Below are 25,334 nucleotides of genomic sequence, written 5' to 3'. Positions count from 1 at the left end.
AGCAGCGCACTAATCTTAATTTTATCTCTTGATCATGCTCTGAATGAAGCTAAATTAACACTGTCAATAATTTTACCCATGAATCACAATTTTGTTGTACCTCAATTCTATATAAGTTTGGAGCTAGATGTAATAATTAGATGGGCCGTCTCAAATTAAGATTGATTTAAATGATTGTCTAATCGTGGTTTTTTAGATCCGATTAAATTCGGGTTCAAAGATTTGTCAGATTATTATATATATAATGTTTTATGTATAATAAGTCATATGTTCAATCATTTTTGGATTTCGAATCATTTGTGTTTGGACTAAGTCGGGTTGGGTTCTAGTTGTTCGACTTCGGATCATTCAATTTAGACTAATATAGATTTTGAGTTGCTCAATTTTGGTGGAGTTTTGAGACGTTTTGACTTCAGATCGATATGGATTTCAGATTGCTTAGATTTGGACCAAACCAGATTTGAATCATTTTGATTTTTTTTTCTCAAGTTCAAGTCACTAAGCATTATTGCTAGATCAGAATTCAGAACTCTTCATCTCAAATAAAACAAAATCAGGTTAATTATCTGACCATCAAGTTAAATTATTAGATCCATTTGAAAATAGAAAAAACCCATAAAATTACAAACATAAATTAATACAAATTCAATATTCATATTATAATATATTATTATTATTTTTTTGTCAAACCGCCCGTAGGCATATATAATCTCTTATTCTCTTCACTAATTTGTAAGGACTATTATATTACTTTCCATTGAATATAATTGAAACGAATTGATTCTCAAATCACACCAAATTTGAAATCTAATACTACATAGCATTAACCTTAAATGGAATTATAATTAACATTGTATTACTATTAATTTAGATAAGCTGAAGAAACTTTAGGATAACTCATTATCATATATAGTTGGGGTTATTGGATGCTCTTTTTGGTGTCTTTCCATTGACTTGTAATTATTACGAATTTTAATTCATATATTTGGGGATGCACATGTATCAACAAGAGTGACTTAATTGTACTAAAAATTAGGGTAATGATTTTAACAGAGCAGTTTTAATTAACTCCATGTAGCACACAAATTAATTATATACAATGTTATTAAGTTTTTTTTTTTTAAAAAAAAAGGCAAAAAAGCTCATTTCATTTCAGAAATATAATAAATACAAGGACTAGTTCTTATCTATCCATTAGGCTGGAGTTCATTATTCCTCCTTACAAACCAAAAATTTAGTGAAATGCAATATAACCGCCAAATTTTGCTATTAGCAAGGCATCAAAAGTATGCTAAATTTGCTAAAACTAAGCCACAAAGTTTTGGGCTAAGGCTAAGTATAACTATATGACAAAATTGGTGAAGCATCTTCATTTTCTACTAAGATAACACATCGGCAGCAGCAATTCCTTGTTATCCAGAGACCTCTACACCCGAGTGGAAAGACACTAGCTCCATCGGCATGTATTGGTTCAAGGAAATTGCATCTTCTATGACCGGTAGCTACTCTCCAACAGCATTCTTGACTTTCTTACTCATGTTTCTTGCCCAATAAGAACAAAGAAATTTAATTAGTAAAATCAGATTTCTAGCACTTTTAATAGCACAAACATTGAAACAAACCTCATTCCTATGTTTCCACAAACTTCAACTAACTGCATTAAGGATAATTAAGAATCATGTTCTATCTATGACACTGAGAGAATATGCAAATGCAAGTATACTATCTCAAGTTGTCCATGATTGCATTATAAATTGACTTTTTCCTAATCAAAACCAAATTTGTTGAGCTAATGTACAAGTGATAAAGAGATGGTCAATCGATTCATGGTGCAAATAGAACTGACATTTGGGGTCTCCAACCCACCCTTGAATGACTAAATTGTCTTTGGTTAATAGTGTATTATGCGAAACTAACTACATGAATACTCTAATTTTTTGTGGTACCAGCAAGTTTCATCATATCATTGAATGTTTTGGTTGATACTCACCAAAGTTAAGAATTTTATAAATCGAATGAGTTGAAAACTTCTCTGAGGCTTTCCATTTCCACTCAATTTTGTCGTGTGAGTAACTGAATGAAGTGGAGCTGATTAGATGTAGTAATTATGTCCATTTCTGAAAATCTATTCCTACTAATGAAGTTCTAAATTTCACTAATTGTCATTGAGAGTGTATCACATCAGCTAAAAGTATGTTTGAGTTTGTACATTGAGTAAACAAAAGTGTAATACCATATGCTGCATAAACTCAAAATTATTCTGTTAAAATATAACTTTTCTCTAAAATAATATATCTAGCAAGTCAATGCTACATACTAAAATATATATATCTAGCAAGTCTTGTAATACTACTAGTACAACAACTGGACGGCTTCTTCCTTTAGAATACCTTGCTCGTATGGCTGACATTTTTTATTTTTTAATATGGTTCTGATAGCTGACATATAACATAAATAATTGACATATCTCCGTCACAAAATATTACATATATATTTGATCATCAATACAGTAATTCAAATTAAATGGCGTGTCATTGTTTATTTATCTAGTTGAAAAAATTATGCAGAATTCATTGATGATTAAAATATCTAAAGAGAGGGAAGGGTGAGGAACTTGCACAAATGAGAACTTTCATTCTTACAAATCAACCCTAGAAAAGTGACTATATTCATCTTGTGGAAAATTAAAAAAAAAATACTTTAGATATTGAATGAGTTTATGGTATTATTATGTATAGCATCAATCAGGTGAAGCTACAACTTTAAATTTCAATATGAAGTATTTGAATGGTCGATCTGAATTGCTCAATTCGATTTACACATCAAAATTTTGTAAGAAACTAAAATTTACATTTAAAAAAAAAAAATCCTTTTACTAATTCTAGGATAGAGAGAAAAGAACTGATTTCCGTTCAATATAAAGAAATAGAATAGTTTTTCTCCCAATGCGAAAAATAGGACCAAAATACAAATTTGATTTCTACAAAATTTTAATATGTAGATTGAAATTGAGTTGTCGAATGAATTTAGTTTTTGGATATTGAAAATTGAGTTATAGATTCATATATAGCATCGGCTGATAGGTGCCGTGCATATGTAGCTAGGTTGGAATTATTTTATATATTTTTATGAAGATTATATCCTATGGGGTTGACATGCATGCATTTTATATATAAAATCAGTAGTAACTGCACCAAATTAAACGATGATCGATGATATTGAATTCAGATTCAGTGCAAATCTTGAAATGAATGAATTATGAACCCCCATATTTGAATGTTGAGAGTACTCGACCTCCTTGGTAGTTGGTACGGTTCGGTACCGCAAAAATATAATATTAGTAGCTAGTTGCATTCAGCTGATACTTTTTCTGGTACAAAAGGTAAATACCCCCCTGTTCTATGCTCTCCCTACAGTACAGTTGGAAATAAATGTTATATATATCCTGTAAAATGACACTTGCCTGGAATCTAAACCTCTCAAGCCTAAATCAAACCACCCCAATTACAGGGAAATTGCTAATATATTCACCTTTCATGGCACAATCAGTTTCTCCTTTACCTTCCCTTTTCATGACCTGATTGACACACCAAATCACTGTCACTAGCTAACAAGTCAAACTTGAAAAAACGAAGCCAAGTAATTGGAGCTGTCTCTGTTCTTCATTAGAAGAAAACCCGAGTTTTTTCGTATTAATTTATTTTTTAATCAATTATTGCATTTTTTTCAATAGTCTAATTGTAGTTGTCCTGTTACGCGTCTACATTATATTTGTCAAAGAAGAACAAACATAACAGCATTTTGTTTATAGTAAGATCTTTTTTTAAGGTTTAAGAAATGATATTAGAGTAATTCTCTATTTAGATAGCCACCAATCAACAGCCAATAAAAATTTCTCCACAAGGCAAGCATCCTACATTGCTACAAGTAAAAAGGAATAATAATTTGCTTACTAATATGGAAAATTTGTTTTTAAAAGATAGTGCTTACCTTCAAAGTGAAAATCTTATAAAAAAAACTTATTATGTTCTACAGTTCTAGTGCTTATGTGCTTCTTAATACAGTAAACTATGTGATTGCTCTTAAGAGTTCAAAATATCAGGGAAGCATTTTTTTTTTTTTTTTGATAAAATCAGGGAAACAATTTGGTATCTAAATAAGGTACCAAGGAGTACCAATTCTAGAAACAAAAATGCATGTGACTCAAAAAACAATATTTATATAATTTTTTTTTGCACAATTAATTCAACGGACCAACGATTTCCCCATACAACTGGAAATGTATGGCTCAAAATCAATGCATCTTTGCTCTACGAAACCTAATATGGAGTTTAATTAATTTGGCCATCAAAATGTCACTTTCTAAGTAGGATTCATGTGACCTGATATTGACAAGCCTTTCCTTTTTATAGAAGAGAGGTGTTGCCAACTTCACAGAAAACAACTGCTTCTACTACACTCTTCACACAATACAAAGATAGCAAAACTAGACTCTGCAATTGATTCCTTCCCCTCATATATAGAGGGTTCGACACATGAACTAAGAACATTTTAAAGTCTTATGGTGTTTGCACAACTTCATTGGGCCATGTCGATGGCTGGAAACCTCTCCTTTCATGAAACAAAGCAAACTTGGTTTCCAAGAATGGAGAAGTTCATTCTGAAAATAAGTACATTTTTTGTTTCATTTTTGAAAACTTGGTACCTAATTGGAAGGGAGGATCCGAGACGAGTGGTGCATGCCGTAAAGGTCGGTGTGGCACTTACACTGGTTTCCTTCTTGTATATATTTCAGCCATTGTTTGAAGGTATCGGTAAAAATGCGATGTGGGCCGTCATGACTGTGGTTGTGGTGCTTGAATTCACTGCTGGTAAATTTCAATTTAATCTCTTCTGTTTGTTTTCTAAAAAGGAGTCATACTCAGGAATTTCATTTTAGGTTTTGCAGTAAAAAGGGATGAAACATGCCCATGCCCTGCAAATCTTAAAAATAAAGAAGACTGAGGCTATGATACTATGTATAGCGCGGATTGGTCCATACTACAAATCAATAGCTCTATTTTTGAAGTCCCAACAATTGATTTGAACTGTTCAACCTTACCTACATATGAAAATGCACTTGCAGATCAATTTTTTTTTTTTTTTTTTTTTTTTTACAATTTTGTAACGTTTTTTAGATAGGTAGAAAAACACTTGATCTAACAATTCTAGACCAATCAAATGTAGTGATTTTCTACCTATCTAAAAAAAAATAGTAAAACCATTCTAAAAAATGTAAAATTTGGTTAGCAAGTACATTTTCATATGAACACCATGTTGAACGGTTCAAATGACTATTTGAACTTTAAAAACGAAGATATTGATCCATAGTACAGACTAATCCGTACTATGCATAGTACAATAGCCTCACTCAATAAAGACTAAAACAGTGTCCCTATTTCTCACTCATATAGTTAAACATGCAAATTCTAGAAAGATAGGTTATTGTGGATATTACTCTTTTATCTCATTTTTCAAGGTATTATGGCACATCTTCAGATCTTCTGTACAGAAGAAATCCCCCCTTAATTAATTACTACTATGCTTTGTTTCTTTTCTCTAAATTTTATTTATACATGCTCTATTTGTAGGAGCCACTCTTTGCAAGGGACTGAATAGAGGATTTGGGACATTATGCGCAGGGTCTCTAGCATTTCTTATTGAAGTTGTAGCTGAGAAGTCTGGAAAAACACTTCGTGCATTTTTTGTCGGAGCATCAGTCTTTATAATAGGTATATAACAAAATTGCTTACATTGAGGTTTCACTGAGGCTAAATTTGTTTACATTGAGCTTAATCAACCAATAACCACATAGAATTAATGGTGACTTGTACTTACTATAAGCATTAAGTGATATTTTGCTGTGTAGCAACCAAAAATGATGCCGTTGGATTGCAGTAACTATAAATGAAAGAATATTTAAGCAAGCTAATTTTTGTGATCTATATTTTTTACAGGATTTGGTGCCACATATGTGAGATTCCACACAAAAATTAAAAGAAACTATGATTACGGGGTGTTGGTTTTTCTACTGACATTTAATCTGATAAGCGTCTCCAGCTTTCGGGAAGAGAATGTTGTACCATTGGCACGTGACCGCCTCTTCACCATTGCTATTGGTTGTGGCATTTGCCTCTTCATGAGCCTCATTGTTTTTCCAAATTGGTCGGGTGAAGATCTTCACAATTATACTGTTCGTAAAATTGAAGGATTAGCTACTTCAATTGAAGGTTAGATATCTGTCACTTCTAAAAAATATCTGTCAAATTATTTTGATTTTATGTCAGAGTACTAATACTACACATGATTTTTTGTCCTGAAACAATCACAAAGTGTTCGTTCAACTATCATCACTTCACTTAGAAGACATATTGTAGAGAAAGCTTATGCTAACACCAGCGTAGTTGTTCAATAACCGCAAACTAAGATGCATATATAACAGTATATTGTGTCTGATAACATCTTAAAAAATGAATCCAGCATGTGTAAGTCTCTATTTTCACGACGAAGACAAGGATGGAAACATTGTTGATGTGAAAGCAACCAAGGAGATGATATCCAATGGCTATCGGCTTGTGTTGGATTCGAAATCAAGCGATGAGAACCTTGTAAGTTCTTATTTTACATGATTTGATTTTCTCATAAGTATTAATAATAATGACAAATTAACATTTCTATCTTAATTATGTTGAAACAAATTAGGCATTGTTTGCAAGCTGGGAGCCGCGCCACTCAAGACACTGTTATAAGTACCCATGGCAACAGTATGTCAAGCTTGGTACTGTGCTTAGGCATTTTGGCTATACAGCTGTATCTCTTCATGGATGTTTGGAATCTGAAATACAGGTAATTATAATTCAATTTAAATAAAAGTAATAAACCCAGAATATATATATAGATTGAGATGTCTGGCACCAATGACACTAATCACAGTATAATTCTACTTTGTTGACATACGGGTGTGAGGAAACCAAAGTAGATAAAAAGATAATATATCTACTAATCCAACTTATTAAACTTATACAATGCCCCTAATAGTGCATCCTATTGATATAATAGCTATCTGCCAAATATATACAGCTTTATCTACTCATTTTACAGTATATCTGAAAAGGTGAACCCCCTTTAATTACATACAGAATTATATATATCTAAACCATTGATTTAGATATAATATCACAGTACTAGCTACCAACTAATCTATGAGCAGTATTAATTTACATCATTACATGCATCTATCTTTGCCTTCATAACCACTTAAATTTTCATTGCATGGTTGCAACACTCTCAAAGACCACGCCATCCGTCAGAGCGCTGTTTCGAGGCCCTTGCATCCAAGTTGCCAATGAAGTCTCCAAAGTTCTCATAGACCTGGCCTCCAGTTTACGGACCCACCGCCGGTGCTCCCCTGACGTCCTCTCTGACCACCTCCATCAAGCCCTCCATGACCTCAACTCTGCCATCCGTTCACAGCCCCGACTTTTTCTGAATCCCAAAAACAACCGTTCTGCTGCCAAACATGCAACTAATAACAATTGGATGGTGTCACTTCCTTCAGCTAAGACCGATGTAGCCGCACTGCTAGAAAAGAGAAACAGCAACATCAATGGCAACACCAACAACACCAACAATAGCAACAAAGCGAAGCCTCAGCCGGTGCTGAGACCAACTCTAAGCAAGATAGCTATGCTGAGTCTGGAGTTCTCTGAGGCGCTTCCTTTTGCTGCATTTGCGGCACTTTTAGTGGAGATGGCGGCAAGGCTAGAGCTTGTTATAGAGGAGGTGGAGGAGTTGGGCCGACAAGCGAGTTTTAAGGAATACGAAGAAGAAGACTTGGTTTCGATTGAGGTGAGGCGAAATGAATCAAAGGAGAATGCAAAAAGCAGGGAATTGTATAGTCCTCAATTAAATCCTGCTGTTGATTGAGAAGTTGGGAATGAGATCATATATATGCTTTGTTTAGCAGATAGTTGCACTATTTTGTAATGCACAAGGCCACTATACTTACTCCTATGGGGAAAAATATTTGTTGTAGAGACCCTTGATTGATTCTCAAGGGACAATATTATTCCTCCGAATTTTGAGTTCATGCAATAATTAATTAGACCAAAATTTGGACAAGTATTTATTCTTTTGTGTTAGATTTGGATTTGTTTTAACTCTGCTTTCTAGCATAACAAAGCCATTTGGCGTGTCATCTGATGAGGAAGGAACCAAAAAAGAGCATAAAAATTGCCAATGAATTGGATATTTTACTCCCGTTCTCAATAAATTTTATCTTTTGCTCATCTGTTTTGCATTTTGTTATGAGAAATCCTTCAAGCTAGGAAAACACAGTTTTGAAAAATCCTATTGAAGAATTTTTAGATCAAGTTATTTTCTACTCATCTATAAAAGTAGTAGAAAAATTGTAAAAAAAATTATAAAATTTGATCCACATGTACATTTACATATAGAGATCATGTTAAACGGTTTAGATCGACTGTTTGAATTTTGAAAACAGAGATATTGACTCATAGTATGGTCTAATATGCGCTATGCATAGTACCATAGCGTCACTCAATACTTTTCTACTTCTTTTGTATTGTTGACAGAAAGGTTCTGTTTTAATCTGCAGCTCTTGCTTGATGTTCTTTATTTTTTTTTTTAATTGAAAATTTATACCTACGTTTCACAAGATTGCAGAAATGAAGACTTTTGAGCTGTTTTTTGTTACCAAGTTTACAGGGTTATATACCTATTAGTTGCTAAAATTGTCCTTTTTGCACATAGTTTCCTACTATGCTATATTTTTCATACTTGTTATCTAAATAAAGTAAGTTTTGGTTGACCATGATGATTTGATTTAACATATATAGTTATACGGATACTTATTTAATCTATTCAAATGTTATTTCTACTTTTATTCAACAAAAGATCATTTTTTGTAAAAGTTAAAGCGATTTAATAATAATAATATAAAGTGAGATTTACACAACAATATGATGGAAGCGTCTAATTGTCCACAGAAAAAAATGTCATTTAACTTGCATGAATACTATAAAACTCTTCCATCATTCTATATATTTACACAATATATCACATAAAATACATCAGTTAATAAAATATCAATTAGCTGGTATTCAAAGTGATCCCAAGTTTGTTATTAATAGTTTGCAACTTGCACAACAGGACTAAAAAAATATACTTTCAGAGGGTCCACTTGTTGTACTTTTGGAAATTGCAGTTATTGAAAATTATTGGCAGTTAGTGTTAGTTATTAGCAGTTTTTTCGAAAAACACGTGATGAAAAGACAAAATTAAAATTTTCAAATAATTTTTTTTTAGAATTTTTTTAAAAAAATTTCTTTATTTAATCAACACACAAAAGAATTATATAAATAATGAAGAGATGGGCTACGGTGAGTTGCGAAGTAAAACGCGTTTCTACTTCACGTTGTATTTTTATTTTGAAAGTCCAAAAGACCGATCTGAACCGTTAGATGTTTAATCCATATTGAAATGTGTTTGGAGACCAAATTTTATATTTTTTGGAATTTTTTTACTATTTATTAAGCATTTTTTTAAAATTATCATTTTGCTGTGAACACTAAAAAACAGTAAAATTTTCTGGACCATCAGATTAGCGACTTTCAAAATTGTTTAATAAATAGTAAAAAAATTCCAAAAAATGTAAAATTTGGTCTCCAAGCACATTTCAATATGGAGAACAAGATGAATGGTTCGAATCGACATTTTCAACTTTAAAATCGCAAAATATGAGCGTGAAGTAAAATAGTCGCTTTACTTCGCAACTCATCGTAGCCCATCTCAATAATGAATACTGTAAAATTGTCACATTTAAACTATAAAAATAAAATGTACAAACTACAAAATTGCAGTCGTGCAAAATTGACAGATGAAAACTATAAAACAAAACGTACAAACTATAAAAATAAAATGTACAAACTATAAAATTTCAATAATGTAAAATTAGCAGATGAAAACGATAAAATAAAACGTAAAAAAGTACAAAATTTCAATACTATAAAACTGTCAACTTAAACTATAAAAACAAAACGTACAAACTATAAAATTTTAATAATATAAAATTAGCAGATGAAAACGATAAAAAAAAATGTAAAAAGACAAAATTTTAATACTGTAAAACTGTAAACTTAAACTATAAAAACAAAACGTACAAACTACAAAATACCAATATTGTAAAACTGATACATGTAAACTATAAACCAATTGAATGTATACAACATCCAGAACATCAAAAATAAAAAGTGAAAAAATAAAACTATAACACTTTAATACTGTAAACTGACATATGTTAACTACAAAGATAACAATTGCAAACTATAATACATCATTGTTCAACAAAAAACAACAATTGAAAAGCATTTGTTTAACACAAGCATAATATTCAACACACAAATATATCTGTTGAATCGCAAATGATGTTCGACACTGCCCTTCAATCCAAACGCAAATGATGAAGATCATAGATGATTCGTCGTGTTCTTCTTTCAACAGTGAAATCGAATACTGTAAAACAAAAATATCGAATTTTGTAAGTTCTTAAATTAGAAAATTCAAACCGATGACATTATGAATTTAGCCTCCCTGTTGCATTAATTGCATAATTAAGAAACCATCCATAGAATTACCAAATTTCTCAAGGAAATAGTTGTCATTCACTCTTTCATATAAAAAGCCCTAAAAGTTGTCGATACAAATCAAAATAACCACAAATTGGTTCGTGAGAAGTCAGAAGCTCAGTGCTGTCCAAAATTGGGACCAGTTTTGCACTATTACCCTGAACTGAAATAACGAAAGTAAGCCCCGAAATAAACTTAGTAAATGGATCTGCAATTCTAAAAAGTAAAAACAAAGTAAAAAGACTTCAACTAATGGACCTGGATTTCTTTCACATCTTTTCAGCCCATTACTATTCTAACATCCAAAATTTCAAATCTCTCCAAAATCCCTCCTCCAGTCCCCCCCCAAATCCCCAATTCTTGCTTTTCTTCCTCCGATCTCCGATCTACTATGGAGGCGCCGATTCTCCAAATAACCGTGCTCAAAGGCCCCAGAAATGGCGAAATTCTTGTCTGCAATCCCGATTCCCCCATCCAAATCGGTCGAATCATGAAGGGTAACAGTCTGGCATTGCGCGACCCAGCTGTATCTCAAAATCACCTCTGCTTCCGATTTATTCAGGATGATTTTAGATGGTTTGTCTCCGATCTTAACACCTCCAATGGCACAACCATAAATGGCTCCAAAATTCAAACATCCAAGCTTGTATCCATCTCAGATGGGGATGTCATTGAGATCGGTCTCAAAACCAAGCTCGGTGTCAAAATTGTCACACCAAGGGTTTTGGAAGGGAAAACAGATGGTAACAATGTAAGGGGAAGGAGGGTTACTAGAAGAGGTGCTTCTCTGAGTGTTATTTCATCTAGGGTTTCTGGAGAGGAAATAGGGCTCAAAGGGGCTCAATCTAAAGTCTCGGCTCCAATAAGGGGTCGTAGGAACAATGTTAGACCTGTTTCTACTGTAGTTCCGGATAAAGAAGAGGAGGAAGCTTTGAATCCTGATTTGGTTTCTGATTCTGGGGTTGAAGTGGGTCAGAAGGGAACAGGAAGACGTAGGGGGGATATTGTGACAGGGAATACTGCTAGGGTTTTGGAAAAAGAGGAGTCCAGGGATTCTGTGACGTTTTCTCACTTAGAGACTCAAGAATCAGATCCCAATGGAGAGGCAAAGGTGAGAAGAAACCCTAGGAGGGTTAAGTCCTCTAGGGTTTTGAAGGAAGTAGATGGGAATTGTGCGGTTGATTCAGTTCTGGAAGTAAAGGAAGTTGGTAAGAAGAGAAAGGGAATGGGAGGAGGAAGGAGCACAACATCTACAGTTTCAGAGGAGGAAAAGGAAAATGGCGACAATTTAGTGTTCAAATTGGATGGTCCAGGTTCTGATCCTGACCATGTTGCCATTCCAGAACTCAGAAAGGGAATAAAGGCCACAACCAGTGCTGATTCTTCTATGGTTATAGAAGAGGAAGGAGAAGAGGATGCCGGAGTAGAGGAAATAGGGCTGAAAGGGGCTCAATCTAAAGTCTCGGCTCCGGTAAGGGGTCGTAGGAACAATGTTAGACCTATTTCTACTATGGTTTCGGATAAAGAAGAGGTGGAAGCTTTAAATCCTGATTTGGTTTCTGATTCTGGGGTTGAAATGGGCCAGAAGGAAACAGAAAAAGGTATGGGGGATATTATAGCAAGGAGTACTGCTAGGGTTTTGGAAAAAGAGGAGTCTAGGGATTCTGTGACGTTTTTTCACTTAGAGACTGAAGAATCAGATCACAACAGAGAGGGAAAGGTGAGAAGAAATCCTAGGAGGGTTAAGTCCTCTAGGGTTTTGAAGGAAGTAGATGGGAATTGTACGGTTGATTCAGTTCCGAGAGTAAAGGAGGTTGGTATGAAGAGAAAGGGAATGGGAGGAGGAAGGGACACAGCATCTACTGTTTCAGAGGAGGAAAATGAAAATGTTGACAATTTAGTGTTAAAATTGGATAGTCCCAGTTCTGATCCTGATCATGTTTCCATTCCAGAACTCAGAAAGGGAACAAAGGCCAGAACCAGTGCTGATTCTTCTATGGTTATAGAAGAGGAAGGAGAAGAGGATGTCGGAGTAGAGGGAGAGAGGAATAGTGAAGAAGCCAGGGTTGATTTTGAAAAAATGACACTTGATGAATGGTTTGATAATATGGAATTCTTCCTGCCCATGGTGATTCGTGAGGAGTCTGAGAAAATCATAGGTATTCTGAAAGAGAAAGCTAGAAAATTTGATGATCTTCTGGAAGTGGGTACTGATGCAGCATGAGTGTTTCGGTATCTTTAAGCAACAAGTATTGTTTCTACCTCCTTTTCTGTCAAGTATCTTGTAGTGTGTCACTCTGATATAATAGTTTTATATACTAGTTTTGTAGGTGCTTTGATGATTTTTCTTTTGACTTTTTTTAATCGTTCCTTTGATCCACTGTTTCATGATTTGACTTTGTTGGTACCATATTAGAAATGGTTTAATAAATCTGTCAATTGTCTTGTTTCAATCTATTATTTTGCACTTTTCCTTGGCTTTTGATGCTTTGATTGCATGTTGATGTATACTTGAGGCGAATTGAGAATAATTGAATGTATTGTAAATTGAGTTGGGCTAACTGGCATGATACTGTTAAGTGTTGTTCATTTGTTGTTAGTAATTGAGTAAAATTTACTGGCAAATACTTTAACAAAGCAACCAAAATGGCAATTGTTGATACAAGTACCGGACTCTTCTAATAATAGGCTATAAAGCTGCTACAAAATCATTGTGGCAGTAAATTATAATAACCTTGTATTATAATGTATTCCTGTACCTCTTCTATACACCTAATGTTCTTATAAATCACAAATTAAAGCATATATGATTCCAAAAAGTTTCAAATATTTAAATGATTTTGCTGCAGAACTGTTTTGTGGACCTATTTAAATTGTTTTCTGCAGGGTAATTGAATATCACACAATCAATTATTGTGGCTGTCGTGCTATTTATCGATTTTGTTAACTATTTTTTATTTATTTAGATGAGTTTATAAAATAGAGGTGTGCTAAGGTTCAGTAATGAACCAATCATAGATGATGTCACACCACATTTTGGCACGAGTTTCCTCCTTTATTGACTCTGTAAGTTGTAACCAACAACTTTGATGCAAAAAAAAAAAGTTGGAACCAACATTACCAATTGGCGCCATTTAATTAACATTCTATCAAACAAGTTTTTATTGTTCTTGGATTCAATTTAAATAATTGTCCTCTGTGCCATCTGGTATGGTAATTCAGGCATTCAATAATAATATTTCACCTTATTTGTCAGTAGAAAGCATTAGAGACTACTCAACTATTAAATCAAATTGCTGTTCTGGAAGGAATAAAGTAACATGAGAATGATATATTTGATTACAATCTGTGTTCTAATGCTGCAGTTCATTCATGGCATCTATTCACTCTTACGCAAGAAAAGATGACTCTGAAACAAATTATGAAGTATTTCCTTAAATTAATATCTGGATATTAAGAATTTGTAACATTTGAAACAGTTATGTTTCTACAGATCATTTGAAAAAGTATCAAGTGTGTAGTGACCAAGCCTCCCAGTCCAGTAAAGGTCCAACAATTTTGATGCAATGGCTCTATTTCTGTCCCCAACCGAACCACAATGTAGCCCAAACGGCTTTTGCAGTGCCACTAACTGAGACTCTATAAGTTTTCCATGTTCATCTTCCTTTTCCAAATCACCATTAAAGGAGTGTCTTATCTTGGCAAGGGTTCTTCGGACATCCTTCACAATAACATCCTACACAAGCGAAAAAGTACCTTTTAGAGCTATCTATATTATGCCATGTTGTACAAGACAACCTAACGCCATCGATTCTCCTAATAAGGTAATTCACTTGTAACCTTGCATAATGTCAATATCATGTATGCTTGCAAAGCAAGAAGGATCATGCAGACTGTAAAAAACAAACAACTCAAGAGTCGATAAACACTTAACATATTTTCTATAACTTTCTTATTCCAAATGTAACAAAGCTCCTATTCCTGCTTTTTATTTCTACACAAGGAAAGAAAAAAAAGAATAAGGTAGGTTGTTCTTTGACTCGAAAAAAAATTAGGAGAGCCTGATCAGATGATTAAATTTGGTAATAAAATTCTCTAGTGTCTAGATTAGATATGAAATGGATCTCACTCCCCAGGGGAAGGCATGATATTAAAGCTCAAACACTTTTGAAATGTTTCCTCCCTTATTTCCCATTCTTTTTGGATTGGGTGCCACGAAAAGGAAGACAATAGGAGGGAACATCCAACAAAACTCTTGAATAATGAAACAAATAAGCAAATAAGTAGTTAAAAAATTATGATACTTTTTTTTGAGTTGAAACAATTATAATATGATGACCCATACATTGGTATGATCTGAATGATGTTTTCTGATCTTTTTTTGAGACACGAGTTCAGCTCTATCATCTGAATCCTCCCAACTGTTGTACTTGCCAGAAAAATTAAGAACAAAAAGGAAGAACTCGACCAGACCGCCATCTTGTAAAGTTGAGTCCTTGATTGCTCCTTCAGTGAGAGGTAAGTGAGCATTGCAAAAACATGACAAATACATTTATACAAAATGAAATGACATGGATTTCTTACCTGTTAGTGCTAGCTTGGAGGCATAGTCATCAGTTGCAACTATTGGAGATAGAACACCTGGTGTGTCTAATACGTAAATACTTGGATGGCTTTGCATCTGAAAAAGGCGATTTTGAGTATCAGAAATATGTGAATACATGTGATCTCATTTAATTATTATTATATTTCAGTTACGAAACCCACTCATTTCCCATTCAAATACAAATTGAGTACTTGTACTGTTAAGGCTATTATCCACATATGTACCAGCTGGTTTCGGTTAATTGTTCAATAGAGCTAAAGCATATTCAACCCAATTAAACACTACTGAGAAATACTACAATCAGTACAATACCAGCAAGATACTTCATCAGTACCAGTGCCTAGTTCATAATGATGCAGTAATTGAGTTACCTTATAAGCAGTGATATCTTTAGTTTCACCCGGAAAAGTGCTCACTACAGCATGCCTGTGTCTCCCCTTCTCTTAAAAAGTTCAGAAACAATTAAATTCCACCATAAGTTGGTTAAAAAAATTAGAAGGCCTTGAATCTATAAACTTGACCTAGAAAAGCGTACCTTCAGCATGGATCCTTCCAATTTCATGCAATGAATTTGCAATTGCAGATTTACCAACATTCGGTATCCCAACCAACATAACTGTTGCAGTGTAACTATCTTGACCAGACTTGAGCTCTCTTATTTTATCTCTTAGAACAATTGATAGCTGAACAGAACACATATTTTTGGCATGGTATTAACATGTTTTTTTTTTTCCCCGTAAATAGCAATTGCTACTGTTCTACCTCTTTTATGTTATCTTTCTTGTGTGAATTGACTGCACAGCATGCACAACCCTGTTGCATAATATGTTTCATCCAGTCCTGCAATGAGTTCAATTCATAAAGTTCAATTCATAATTTTGGAGAAAAGTTTTTAAGGAAAAAACTATGATGCACACCTCTGTGGAAGAGCGATCAGCTAGGTCGACTTTGTTCAACACGATTACATGCTTACTGGATCCAAACCAGCGCTTAAGAGACCAGAATGCAGAGGTAATTGGAATCTAAGAGCAAATTAATAAGGATTTGCTTCTTCCAATGGAATTAATACGAATTTATGTAGAAAGAACAAAAAAGAGCAAAATGAGAAGAGAGAAGAGCTGCTTAGTGCCTACCCGAGCGTCGCGAATCTCGAGGACAACATCGACGATAGGGAGGCGATCCACGATGGCGCGCTCAGAAGCTGCCATGTGCCGCCCGTACCATGCTCCTTTGAGCTCTCGCACGGCCACCCCCAACCGCCGCGAGAAACAACCAGACCGCGCCATAGTCTTTTTCGTCTCTGCCTTGCCACTGGGTCGGGTCGGGTCGGATCTGGTTTTCGATTGATTGAAAGTTTTGGTATGGTCGTAACGGGACGATGTAATCGGGTCGGGTTCAAAGGAAACGGTAGCGTCCGATGGATATTGTGTCCGTTGTCCAATGTGAGTCGTTCGATTTGTTGCGAACTTGAACCACGCAAATTTTAATGTTAATTGGGCCCTACAGGGCCTGACTCAAGGCCTGTGATTTGATTTACTGTTTCAAGAGAAAAAGGAAAAACTTAAGGCCTGTGATTCTTCTTTCTATTTCTATTATTTTTTTTTTAGTTATACAATTTTCTAAAATGAACGTTGAAAATAATTGTGCATAAGATTACAAAGGGGACCACGACCATCTCCTCTCCTCTCCTGGGAATCAAGTAGGTGATATAACAAATGGTTTCTTTTCTCTTTTCAACATTCATATTTGTCAGAGTGATGTGTACATTCTCCTTTTTCTTCGCTCTTTTTGCGGGGCTTATGCATGGTACTTCTTCTGACTTTTAAAAATTGAAAGATACCATCCCCCCGAAATTTTTATTAATAGAAAATATAATAAAAAAATATCCAGATTAGGGGACGCTTTTCGTGATTTTTCAGATATAAAGGAAACGTTTTTAAATATCGCGGCCAATGGCCGTTGTGGCTTATAACGGCCATACTTAGTGCCTTATTAACCATTCTAACTACATTAACCATGCTAATTGAACCAGAGAAAAAAACCGGAAAAAAACCCTGTCCGTTGTGAATAGAAACGGCCAGGCGAAAAAAAATAAAAAATTGCTGTCCGTGATTAATAGCAACGGCCAGGAAGAAAAAAAAAAAAAAAGAGGCTGTCCGCGATTAACAGCAACGGCCCACTTGGTATTAATGGCTCAAATTTTGTTGTGATAAGGAACGATATCGTGCCCTTTTATAAAAGTCTTGTAGTTGTACCCAAAATAAAAAAATGTTGTAATGTGATGTGATTGATTGGAAGAGCGACAATTGAGAAAATTGATGCTAGGGACCCACAAATACCATTCATTTATTTAATATTTTTCTGAGAAAAATGATGCGATGGGATTGATTTATAAAAGGCCTTTTTTCTTTGTAAAAGCTCCAATACAGATTTACTGTTGTAACATTCTTGACACATCTTTTTAAAAAGTGGGCCGTTGCTGTTAATCGCGGACAGCCTTTTTTTTTTTTTTTTTTGTTGTTGTTGTTCCTGGCCGTTGCTATTAATCACGGACAGCAATTTTTTATTTTGTTTTGCCTGGCCGTTTTTATTCACAACGGACAGGGTTTTTTTCCGGTTTTTTTCTCTGGTTCAATTAGCATGGTTAATGTAGTTAAAATGGTTAATAAGGCACTAAGTATGGCCGTTATAAACCACAACGGCCATTGGCCGCGATATTTAAAAACGTTTTCCTTATATCTGAAAAATCACAAAAAGCGTCTCCTAATCTGGATATTATTTTATTATATTTTCTATTAATAAAAGTTTCGGTACCATCCCCCGTATGCCAGCAGACAACGCTCCAAGCCATGGACCGCGCGTGGACCACCTACGTACCAAAAAACTTTATTCTTGCGCCTAGAGGAATTGAACCAAGGTCCTATACTCCTATGACCCAAACAACACGCCTCTTGACCACTAGCCTAATTCACATTTGTTCTTACAAATTAGTAGCTATCATGCATATTTATTCTATACTTAGGCTATTGTATTTATCCACAATTTTTATATTTAATGTTATTTGGGACTCCAAAATTATATTAAATGTATACAAGTGTTTTAATAATATAAATAAAATAATGATAAATAATATATATAATAGGTACATCATATCTTTGATTTTTGAAAATTATCGTATCACCGTATCCGTATCGTGTCCGATACGATATGCGTACCCGTATTCATACAACATAGGTTAGAAGTGTCCTACATGCCAAATTGTCTGGTCTAAATTTAATAGTTAAATTATGAACTAAATTTTATTGGATCGCATAATTTATGAGGTAAATTTTTTTCTCCATTTCTTAAAATATTTATCTGGATATTTGCATTTGAAATGGTGCAACCAACTGATGATATGCTTTATTAATACGGAGTGAACATTTCATTTTTCTGTTCTTGATCATTTAGTTTACATGCACCATTTAAAAAACCGAGAGAGAGAGAGAGATCTAGATAGAGAAGAGGGGTTGTTAGTCGGCGCTAACACTCTGACTCGTAATTGTTTTCAACTTGTTCGTACGGATATCTGTAGAGACGTGGCTATTGTTGTTGTTGCGTAAAACTAACACGAGAACGGAGAAGAAGGCTACTGCCCCTACAACTAAACAAAAATTTTTGTTGCGCATTTAGTAATAAACTCTATATTTGATTTAATTTTACACTCACTTCTGTTTTTGGATAACAATCAATTGACTGAATTGAACTTGATGGATCCCATTCTACAAAGATAAATTAGAATTAAAGTTGACAACAGCGAAGAAATATTTTCAAATTTAATAATTCATATACTATATAACATGATGCATCATAAAAGCAATACACATGTTTATAGCTATGTATATTATACATAGAACCCACAGCGCATACACTAGGTAATTTACAAATACAAGCCGAAATAGAAATACATAAACCTTTAATTTAGGAATACAACAACAAATAATGAACTATATACGTGATCACGAAGATCATTAATTAATTTATTGTTCACATCTATAAAATGTAACATAATAAGGTTCTCTTAACCGTCATGCATGCATCAATTTATCATGCGGAACATGTTATCATCTTGTAGCCACAAGCTAGCTTCTTCTTCACTTGCTTGTCTGCAAAGCGCCATAGAAGTCATTGTGTTCCAATTCTCAATTCCTAAAATCATTCAAAACAAATATTGTTAGACATCTTTTATTGATTTATTTTCTATTTGTGCCTCAAACTTTTATTTGATAATATATTGTAAGTTACATGAACTACGTACATGTGTAAAATTTGATTTTTATGAAAGAAAAAAAAAGTAATGTATGAACTGGCAAACAGGTAGCGTACCATTGGAAGATTCAAATGGATATTTCATGAGTGTATCCATTTCAAGGATCTGATCTTGCAACTGCATCTCTTGTATTGGAAATGTGGGAGTCAAGGGCTGTGGTTCAGTCGAGTGTGATCCACGAGTGAGCGAGTGGTCTTCTTCTAAGCAACTGATGGAAGATAGTGGGGGCATCAGGTTCCAATTTGAATTTGGGTTTAATTCCATTAAATCCGGAAGCCAGTTATCTGTTGACATCCAGTCATCGTCTATGCCTTGGTTTGTTGAAGAAAACTGCAAATTATAAATTAGAAATAATTAAGTGCAACTATATATTATGTTGTAGAGACCATGCATTCAACCAATAATACTGGCAATTATCTGTTCTCTCTGTTGGAGCAACAAGGAGTGAGTATGTTCCTCATTTTTTTTTTTTAAAATTTAGTACTAGTTTACTGGTAAATACATAGAGAAATTAATTACCATACATACATATCTCCTAATTTCAAGTAATAATGGCAAGTTGTACCTTTAAAGAATTTGAATTTGGTAGTGTTGGAATCTCCCTTGTGCTAATTTCAAGAGGGGAATTCAAAGAATAAGCAGGTGTCGAGGCATTGCTAATGTTAAATTGATCTGTCATGACGGAATTATTTCCATCTGGGCTAGTGTTAGCAGCTAATCTCCCTTCAACATTTCTGATGTATTTATTTGTGTTAGCAGGTAATTCGATTGATGAAAATGCCCTTTGTCCGGTTGTGTCGTTATGCCTCTTCACCACATGACATAATGCATAAGCACCCTGTAATCATCAAATAATATAATGGTATCAGTAACCATATTCAAAAGTTTAATACAAGTAGACTTCTATTAAACATTTTAAATGAAAGTTAAAAATAAGTACCATAAAGCTGTTACATCCATGTGAGAGATTCTCGCAGAGGCGGTACTCATGCATGATCCAGTCTGTACGCTCTCCCCCAGGAGCTCGCCCCTTATAAAAAACTAGGGTTTTCCTGAGCCCAAAGATGGAGGGTTCGCATGCAATTTTCCGGTCCTTACCGGTGGCTTTCCAGTAGCCAACAGCAGTTGCGCGGTTGGTGCGAGTGCCATTCGGGTACTTCTTATCCCGGGGGCAGAAGAAGAACCACTCTGAATCTTTCTTTGGGAGAAAAGATTTCTCTGTAATTGGAGAAAATATAGCTAATTAGTAATTAGTTAATTTCCTTTTGGCTTACAAGTTGCACCCAATGCATGCATGATGTGTTGACTACTTAGTGTTCTTTATAACACATACCATTTTTTAGCATTTTCTTTTCACCCAATGTAGTACTTTTGATGTATTTGTAAACCTTTTACAAAAATGATAATGAAAGAGCCCAATTTTCCTTCTCCGCTCATATACTAAGAAAATTAACGAGTGCAAATTTTGCAAATTTTTTTTTTCTTAAAAGATGTTAGAAAAAGGAATACTTGGCTATAGGGGACCAACCAACCAAAATATAAATTGCGTCTTTTCATCCTGAAAAATTGCAATTTTTATACAAGAATATTCCTCAAGCTTGACTTTTGTATCACAAATGGAATGATAAAAAAGTGTACTTTTATTTGTGAAATGACATTTGTAAACCTATCTAGAACCGACCTATTGGAAAGAAAACCTAGATTCTTGCCATGCTTGGAGAATTCTATAAAGGATGATTCGTTTTGGAACTATATATAAAATAAGAAGGGTTCAAATTAATGTCTTCATTTTTTGTGCATATATCATGTCTTCATTTTTTTTAAATTTTAATAACTCAAAATTTAAAATTTTAAAGTTAAAATAAAACCGTTAGATGTGATCTATGTTATATTCTCTATGTGCTCATAAAAAAAATATCACATTTCAATTTTATTTTTATGTGAATCAATAAGTTGAAAAATCAACGTGTAGAAATTACCCACATTAGTATGTTTTTTTACAAGCTCTTGATAACAATCAAAATAACATTAATTGAAATGTCATAATTTTTTACACGTGCATAGTTAAAATAATGTAGATCATATCCAACGGTTTTATTTTGATTTTTAAGTTTTATATTTTGAATTATTTAAGTTTTAAAAATGGAGGCATGGTGGAGGCACACAAAAATGGAGGCATTTGAACCCTTAGTTTTCTAATGAACTATATCTGCCATTAGTAAACTAATTTTTGCTGTTTTAAATTTACTTGGAAACTGAAAATTGCATTTTTAATAAAGAAATTACTAAGCAGCAGACATTTCAATTGTTTTAGACACATAATTACTGGTCTTCCATACCACATTACTTATTACATTTTTAATGAAGAAATTGCTAAGAAGCAGACATTTCAATTGTTTTAGACACATAATTACTGGTATTCTAAACCATATTAATTATTTCTAAATTATGCATTATGTGATGCATTTTAATTCCATATATGAATGCGAATTTTCTTTGAAGTTTAAAAATGATATAAGTGTAGTCTAGAGAATCATTTCAATTTTTCAGATTATGAACCTAGCTAGTTAAATATATATTCTCAGCTTCTGTTTAATGAATAGTAAGTAGCATGCATTTCAACAAAGAGAAATTAAGTTAGAAATGGTTACCTGGTAACTCCCATGGCTCAAACTTGTACAAATCAACAACTGGTATTACTTCCAACTCAATTTGAAGATCTTCATTTTTCCTCTTCAAGTAGTAGCCGATCAATTCATCGTCAGTCGGATGGAATCGGAAACCAGGTGGCAGAGTCAAAGCACCCATATTGCGAAAGAAAGAAAGAAAGAAAGAAAATGGAATTCGTCGGATTTGATGGAAAAGAAACTGAATAACACTGAATCTTGGGGTTAAAAAAACCCAAGAAAACCAGTAAAATATACTGTTTAATTTATGTACAATTTACTGCTAATCTAAGAACATCCTCCTGAGTAAATTACTGATTGACACAGTACCGGTTAAAGATTTGAAATATCCAAAAATAGAAGCTCTTCTGGACAGAAAGTTTCTTAGAAGCAAAACTATTTTTGCAGATGTTACAGCGCTTGGAGACTTCGATCATATTCTGAGAAATTAAATTTGATTTCTTTTCTTCACCAAAAATTACTAGGAGAATGATTTTGTAAAACTAAGGAAGGAGAAATAAGAGTTCTGTACTTAAGAGATTGAAATATGTAAGAGTTGTCTACTTAAGAGATTCTAGACTTGAATAACCTCCAAACGGACCAAACCCCAAAAGTCAAGTAGTGTAAGATATAGTTTTAGATAGACAGAGAGAGAGAGATTGATTGATTGATTGATTGATTGATTCGAGTAGAGACAAAATAGATGAGATGAAATGAATGTATATATAGAGGAAGGGAAGGAAGCCGCCAGGAAGCAACGAACCCAAAAGTAACGGCTTTATATGTTTGAATTTTGACCATTTCACACAAGCCCAACTCCTCTATTATTACTAATTAATTACAAAAATATACATACAACTATGATTAAGTAGACGTACGTACATCTAATAATAATCATTTTTGAGATCGATCGATCGATCTAAATTAAATTGAAAATCAAAAGGTATTTTATAAATATGTCATAAGATATATAGATAGTCTAACAATCGAGTTTTATGCAATTCAAATATTATTTGATGATACATCAAGGGTGGTTCCTTGCAAATTAAATTGTTGAAATTAAGGGCACTTGTGAAACATAAATTAAATCTCATCATTTTTAAAATCAAGATATTGAATTATATATATAGATCATGCATGCTTATGATGTTAGATTTTGAATTTAAACTTTATATTTGAAGATTATCAAGACTGTCAAAATAAATGATCGTAAATTGATCCCTATATATATATATATATATACTTCGATAAATTAAATAGGATAAATAATTAAAATGGCGCCACAGAGGCAAGATCTCTTGAAAATCTGATAATTTAGAAATTGAATTTAATATAAGAGTTTTTATTGATTCAATTGATATTATAATCAGCTTGACATTATAAATTGGACTCACAAAGAACCCCAAATATATAATATTAAACTCGACTTGTATATAAAATACGATGTTGATTTCTTTTGGTTCCTTGTGTGCGCGATAAGACAATAAATCCAAGAAAGTCAGCTAATAAATAAAAAAAAAATGATTTCCGTCTAGGAAAGTTAGAATGAAGCAATATTCAAGCAACCTCACATTCAAGTAAGGTTATTGTTCAAAATATGAATTAAGGGACATCTCAAGGAGGAGGAGAGCTGTCAGAAAAGAAAAGAAAAGAGAAGAAAAAAATTTCAGTCAGAACCCCGATCTGATCAGTATTTACAAAAGAAGAGGGCGGAACTCAAGAGGCATTTAATTAATTAGGACGATGGGATTTATAAGTAGTTTTTACGGTCTTTTAATATTTTAAATTTCAGTAGCAAAATGTAATCTAGACTTTATGTTCATTTAATACAATACAAGCTCCTACGAGATTTTCATAAAAAAAAAAAAAGTACACTTGTCTGCAATTGAGATGGAAAAACAGAGGATTAAGCGCAGTTTAATTTCACACTTGAAAGTTGAAACCGTGTGTTGGCGTTGGCGGCTTGGCGCCATTTGGAATGAAACGGTACAACGCGACTAAAGCGTAACGGAAGAATCCTATTCCTATGCTCTGTACACTGTACTGTTTGTTGTTTGTCGACATCAGCCTGTCGGAAAGTACACTTATCAATATTAGTTTTATACTTTTTATGTAAAACACCTCATTCAAAGGCTACATTTGTCAAACTCACTGTACGTAACACATTGGCTGCTCTCAAAAGTAAATTAATGCATTTTCAGTTCACTTGATGATCATCTCCTCAAAACCCTGTTTCCACGGATCGATGCACAGAATTAGTTATCGTTTGCGGAGCTTGCCTTGTTTCATTGTATATGGTTATTATAAACATTGTTATTTGCTTCCATAGAATTGAAGGGCATAACTAGAAAATTCAAATAGAGATTAAAATTTAAAATGCATATATCTCAGTTTGCCTACCAAAAGATGTGCGTCACATTACCTGCAAGTACCAAATGTTCTTGCATCAATTAAATTTAAATTTGTACATTGTTCATATTTGTCGAAACAATTTAAGTTGGTAGAAATTTGCAACCAACATAATGCGCACACACACATGTTAGTTGATAAGCGAAAAGCGAGGGAGTCCAATTATTAGCACCTCACTACTTTTTATTTAGGGTAAATTTATTTGCCCAGAGGTTACTAAACTTTGTACTATGTTATGAATTAGTCACTTAACTTTAATTTGTTTCATCTAAGTCACTCAACTTTTTATTTGTCTCAATTTGATCACTCTATAACTTTTTTATCAAATATATTAAAGGAATATTCTCATTACGTTAGTATTTTGGCAGAGTATACTTATTCCGTTAGAATTTTGGACATAATGAGTATATTCTGTTAGCATTTTGGACGGAATGAGAATATTCCGTTAGCATTTTGGACGGAAAAGTTATAGAGTGATCAATTAAGTTACTCAACTTTTTATTTGTTTCAAATTGATCACTCTATAACTTTTTCATCTAAAATGTTAACGGGATATTCCCATTCCGTTAGTATTTTGACATAATATGCTCATTCTGTTAGAATTTTGGATATAATGAGTATATCATGTTAGCGTTTTGGACGGAATGAGAATATTCCGT

General features: G+C 33.6%; 4 protein-coding genes across 6 annotated transcripts; 2 read left to right on the top strand and 2 right to left on the bottom strand.

Moving 5' to 3' along the window:
* The first annotated feature begins 4,433 nt into the window (after positions 1-4,433).
* LOC144551740 (aluminum-activated malate transporter 12-like) lies at positions 4,434-8,180 on the top strand. Its single transcript, XM_078299826.1, has 6 exons — positions 4,434-4,871; positions 5,631-5,771; positions 5,997-6,269; positions 6,520-6,647; positions 6,742-6,885; positions 7,333-8,180. Exons 1-6 carry the CDS (start codon positions 4,562-4,564, stop codon positions 7,963-7,965), a joined length of 1,629 nt encoding a protein of 542 aa, XP_078155952.1. The 5' UTR covers positions 4,434-4,561; the 3' UTR covers positions 7,966-8,180.
* A 2,849-nt stretch (positions 8,181-11,029) lies between these two features.
* LOC144551739 (uncharacterized) lies at positions 11,030-13,019 on the top strand. 2 transcript variants are annotated; one of them, XM_078299825.1, is made up of 2 exons: positions 11,030-11,385; positions 11,608-13,019. In XM_078299825.1, exons 1-2 carry the CDS (start codon positions 11,077-11,079, stop codon positions 12,907-12,909), a joined length of 1,611 nt encoding a protein of 536 aa, XP_078155951.1. In that variant the 5' UTR covers positions 11,030-11,076; the 3' UTR covers positions 12,910-13,019. The 2 variants fall into 2 exon arrangements, with proteins under 2 accessions (XP_078155951.1, XP_078155950.1); XM_078299824.1 differs by having other exon boundaries at positions 11,030-13,019.
* A 977-nt stretch (positions 13,020-13,996) lies between these two features.
* LOC144551738 (P-loop containing nucleoside triphosphate hydrolases superfamily protein) lies at positions 13,997-16,618 on the bottom strand. 2 transcript variants are annotated; one of them, XM_078299821.1, is made up of 8 exons: positions 16,425-16,618; positions 16,209-16,313; positions 16,054-16,131; positions 15,827-15,974; positions 15,663-15,733; positions 15,270-15,366; positions 15,031-15,191; positions 13,997-14,421 (listed from the first exon to the last, which is right to left on the bottom strand). In XM_078299821.1, exons 1-8 carry the CDS (start codon positions 16,575-16,577, stop codon positions 14,173-14,175), a joined length of 1,062 nt encoding a protein of 353 aa, XP_078155947.1. In that variant the 5' UTR covers positions 16,578-16,618; the 3' UTR covers positions 13,997-14,172. The 2 variants fall into 2 exon arrangements, with proteins under 2 accessions (XP_078155947.1, XP_078155948.1); XM_078299822.1 differs by lacking the exons at positions 16,054-16,131; positions 16,209-16,313.
* A 2,700-nt stretch (positions 16,619-19,318) lies between these two features.
* On the bottom strand, positions 19,319-22,800 carry LOC144551761 (NAC domain containing protein 52-like). Its single transcript, XM_078299858.1, has 5 exons — positions 22,252-22,800; positions 20,541-20,818; positions 20,166-20,438; positions 19,657-19,930; positions 19,319-19,479 (listed from the first exon to the last, which is right to left on the bottom strand). Exons 1-5 carry the CDS (start codon positions 22,406-22,408, stop codon positions 19,370-19,372), a joined length of 1,092 nt encoding a protein of 363 aa, XP_078155984.1. The 5' UTR covers positions 22,409-22,800; the 3' UTR covers positions 19,319-19,369.
* Positions 22,801-25,334: the final 2,534 nt, after the last annotated feature.

The sequence above is a fragment of the Carex rostrata genome, chromosome 3 (genome assembly GCF_964058835.1).
Source record: "Carex rostrata chromosome 3, lpCarRost1.2, whole genome shotgun sequence".
Classification (NCBI taxonomy): Eukaryota; Viridiplantae; Streptophyta; class Magnoliopsida; order Poales; family Cyperaceae; genus Carex; species Carex rostrata.
This window is presented reverse-complemented; position numbering and strand designations above follow the sequence as displayed.

Bases quoted from the DNA above. Each gene is read 5' to 3' on its own strand.
- LOC144551738 (XM_078299821.1), bottom strand. From the start codon at position 16,577: ATGGCGCGGTCTGGTTGTTTCTCGCGGCGGTTGGGGGTGGCCGTGCGA. The intron at 15,367-15,662 runs GTAACTCAATTA...CGCCTTTTTCAG, and splicing joins AAGATATCACTGCTTATAAG to ATGCAAAGCCATCCAAGTAT. The intron at 14,422-15,030 runs GTATGGGTCATC...TCGCTTGTGTAG, and splicing joins ATCATTCAGATCATACCAAT to GATGTTATTGTGAAGGATGT.
- LOC144551761 (XM_078299858.1), bottom strand. From the start codon at position 22,408: ATGGGTGCTTTGACTCTGCCACCTGGTTTCCGATTCCATCCGACTGAC. The intron at 19,931-20,165 runs GTACAACTTGCC...TATAATTTGCAG, and splicing joins CAAATTCAAATTCTTTAAAG to TTTTCTTCAACAAACCAAGG. The intron at 19,480-19,656 runs GTACGCTACCTG...GAATGATTTTAG, and splicing joins TCCATTTGAATCTTCCAATG to GAATTGAGAATTGGAACACA.
- LOC144551739 (XM_078299824.1), top strand. From the start codon at position 11,077: ATGGAGGCGCCGATTCTCCAAATAACCGTGCTCAAAGGCCCCAGAAAT.
- LOC144551740 (XM_078299826.1), top strand. From the start codon at position 4,562: ATGGTGTTTGCACAACTTCATTGGGCCATGTCGATGGCTGGAAACCTC. The intron at 5,772-5,996 runs GTATATAACAAA...TATTTTTTACAG, and splicing joins AGCATCAGTCTTTATAATAG to GATTTGGTGCCACATATGTG. The intron at 6,648-6,741 runs GTAAGTTCTTAT...GAAACAAATTAG, and splicing joins AATCAAGCGATGAGAACCTT to GCATTGTTTGCAAGCTGGGA.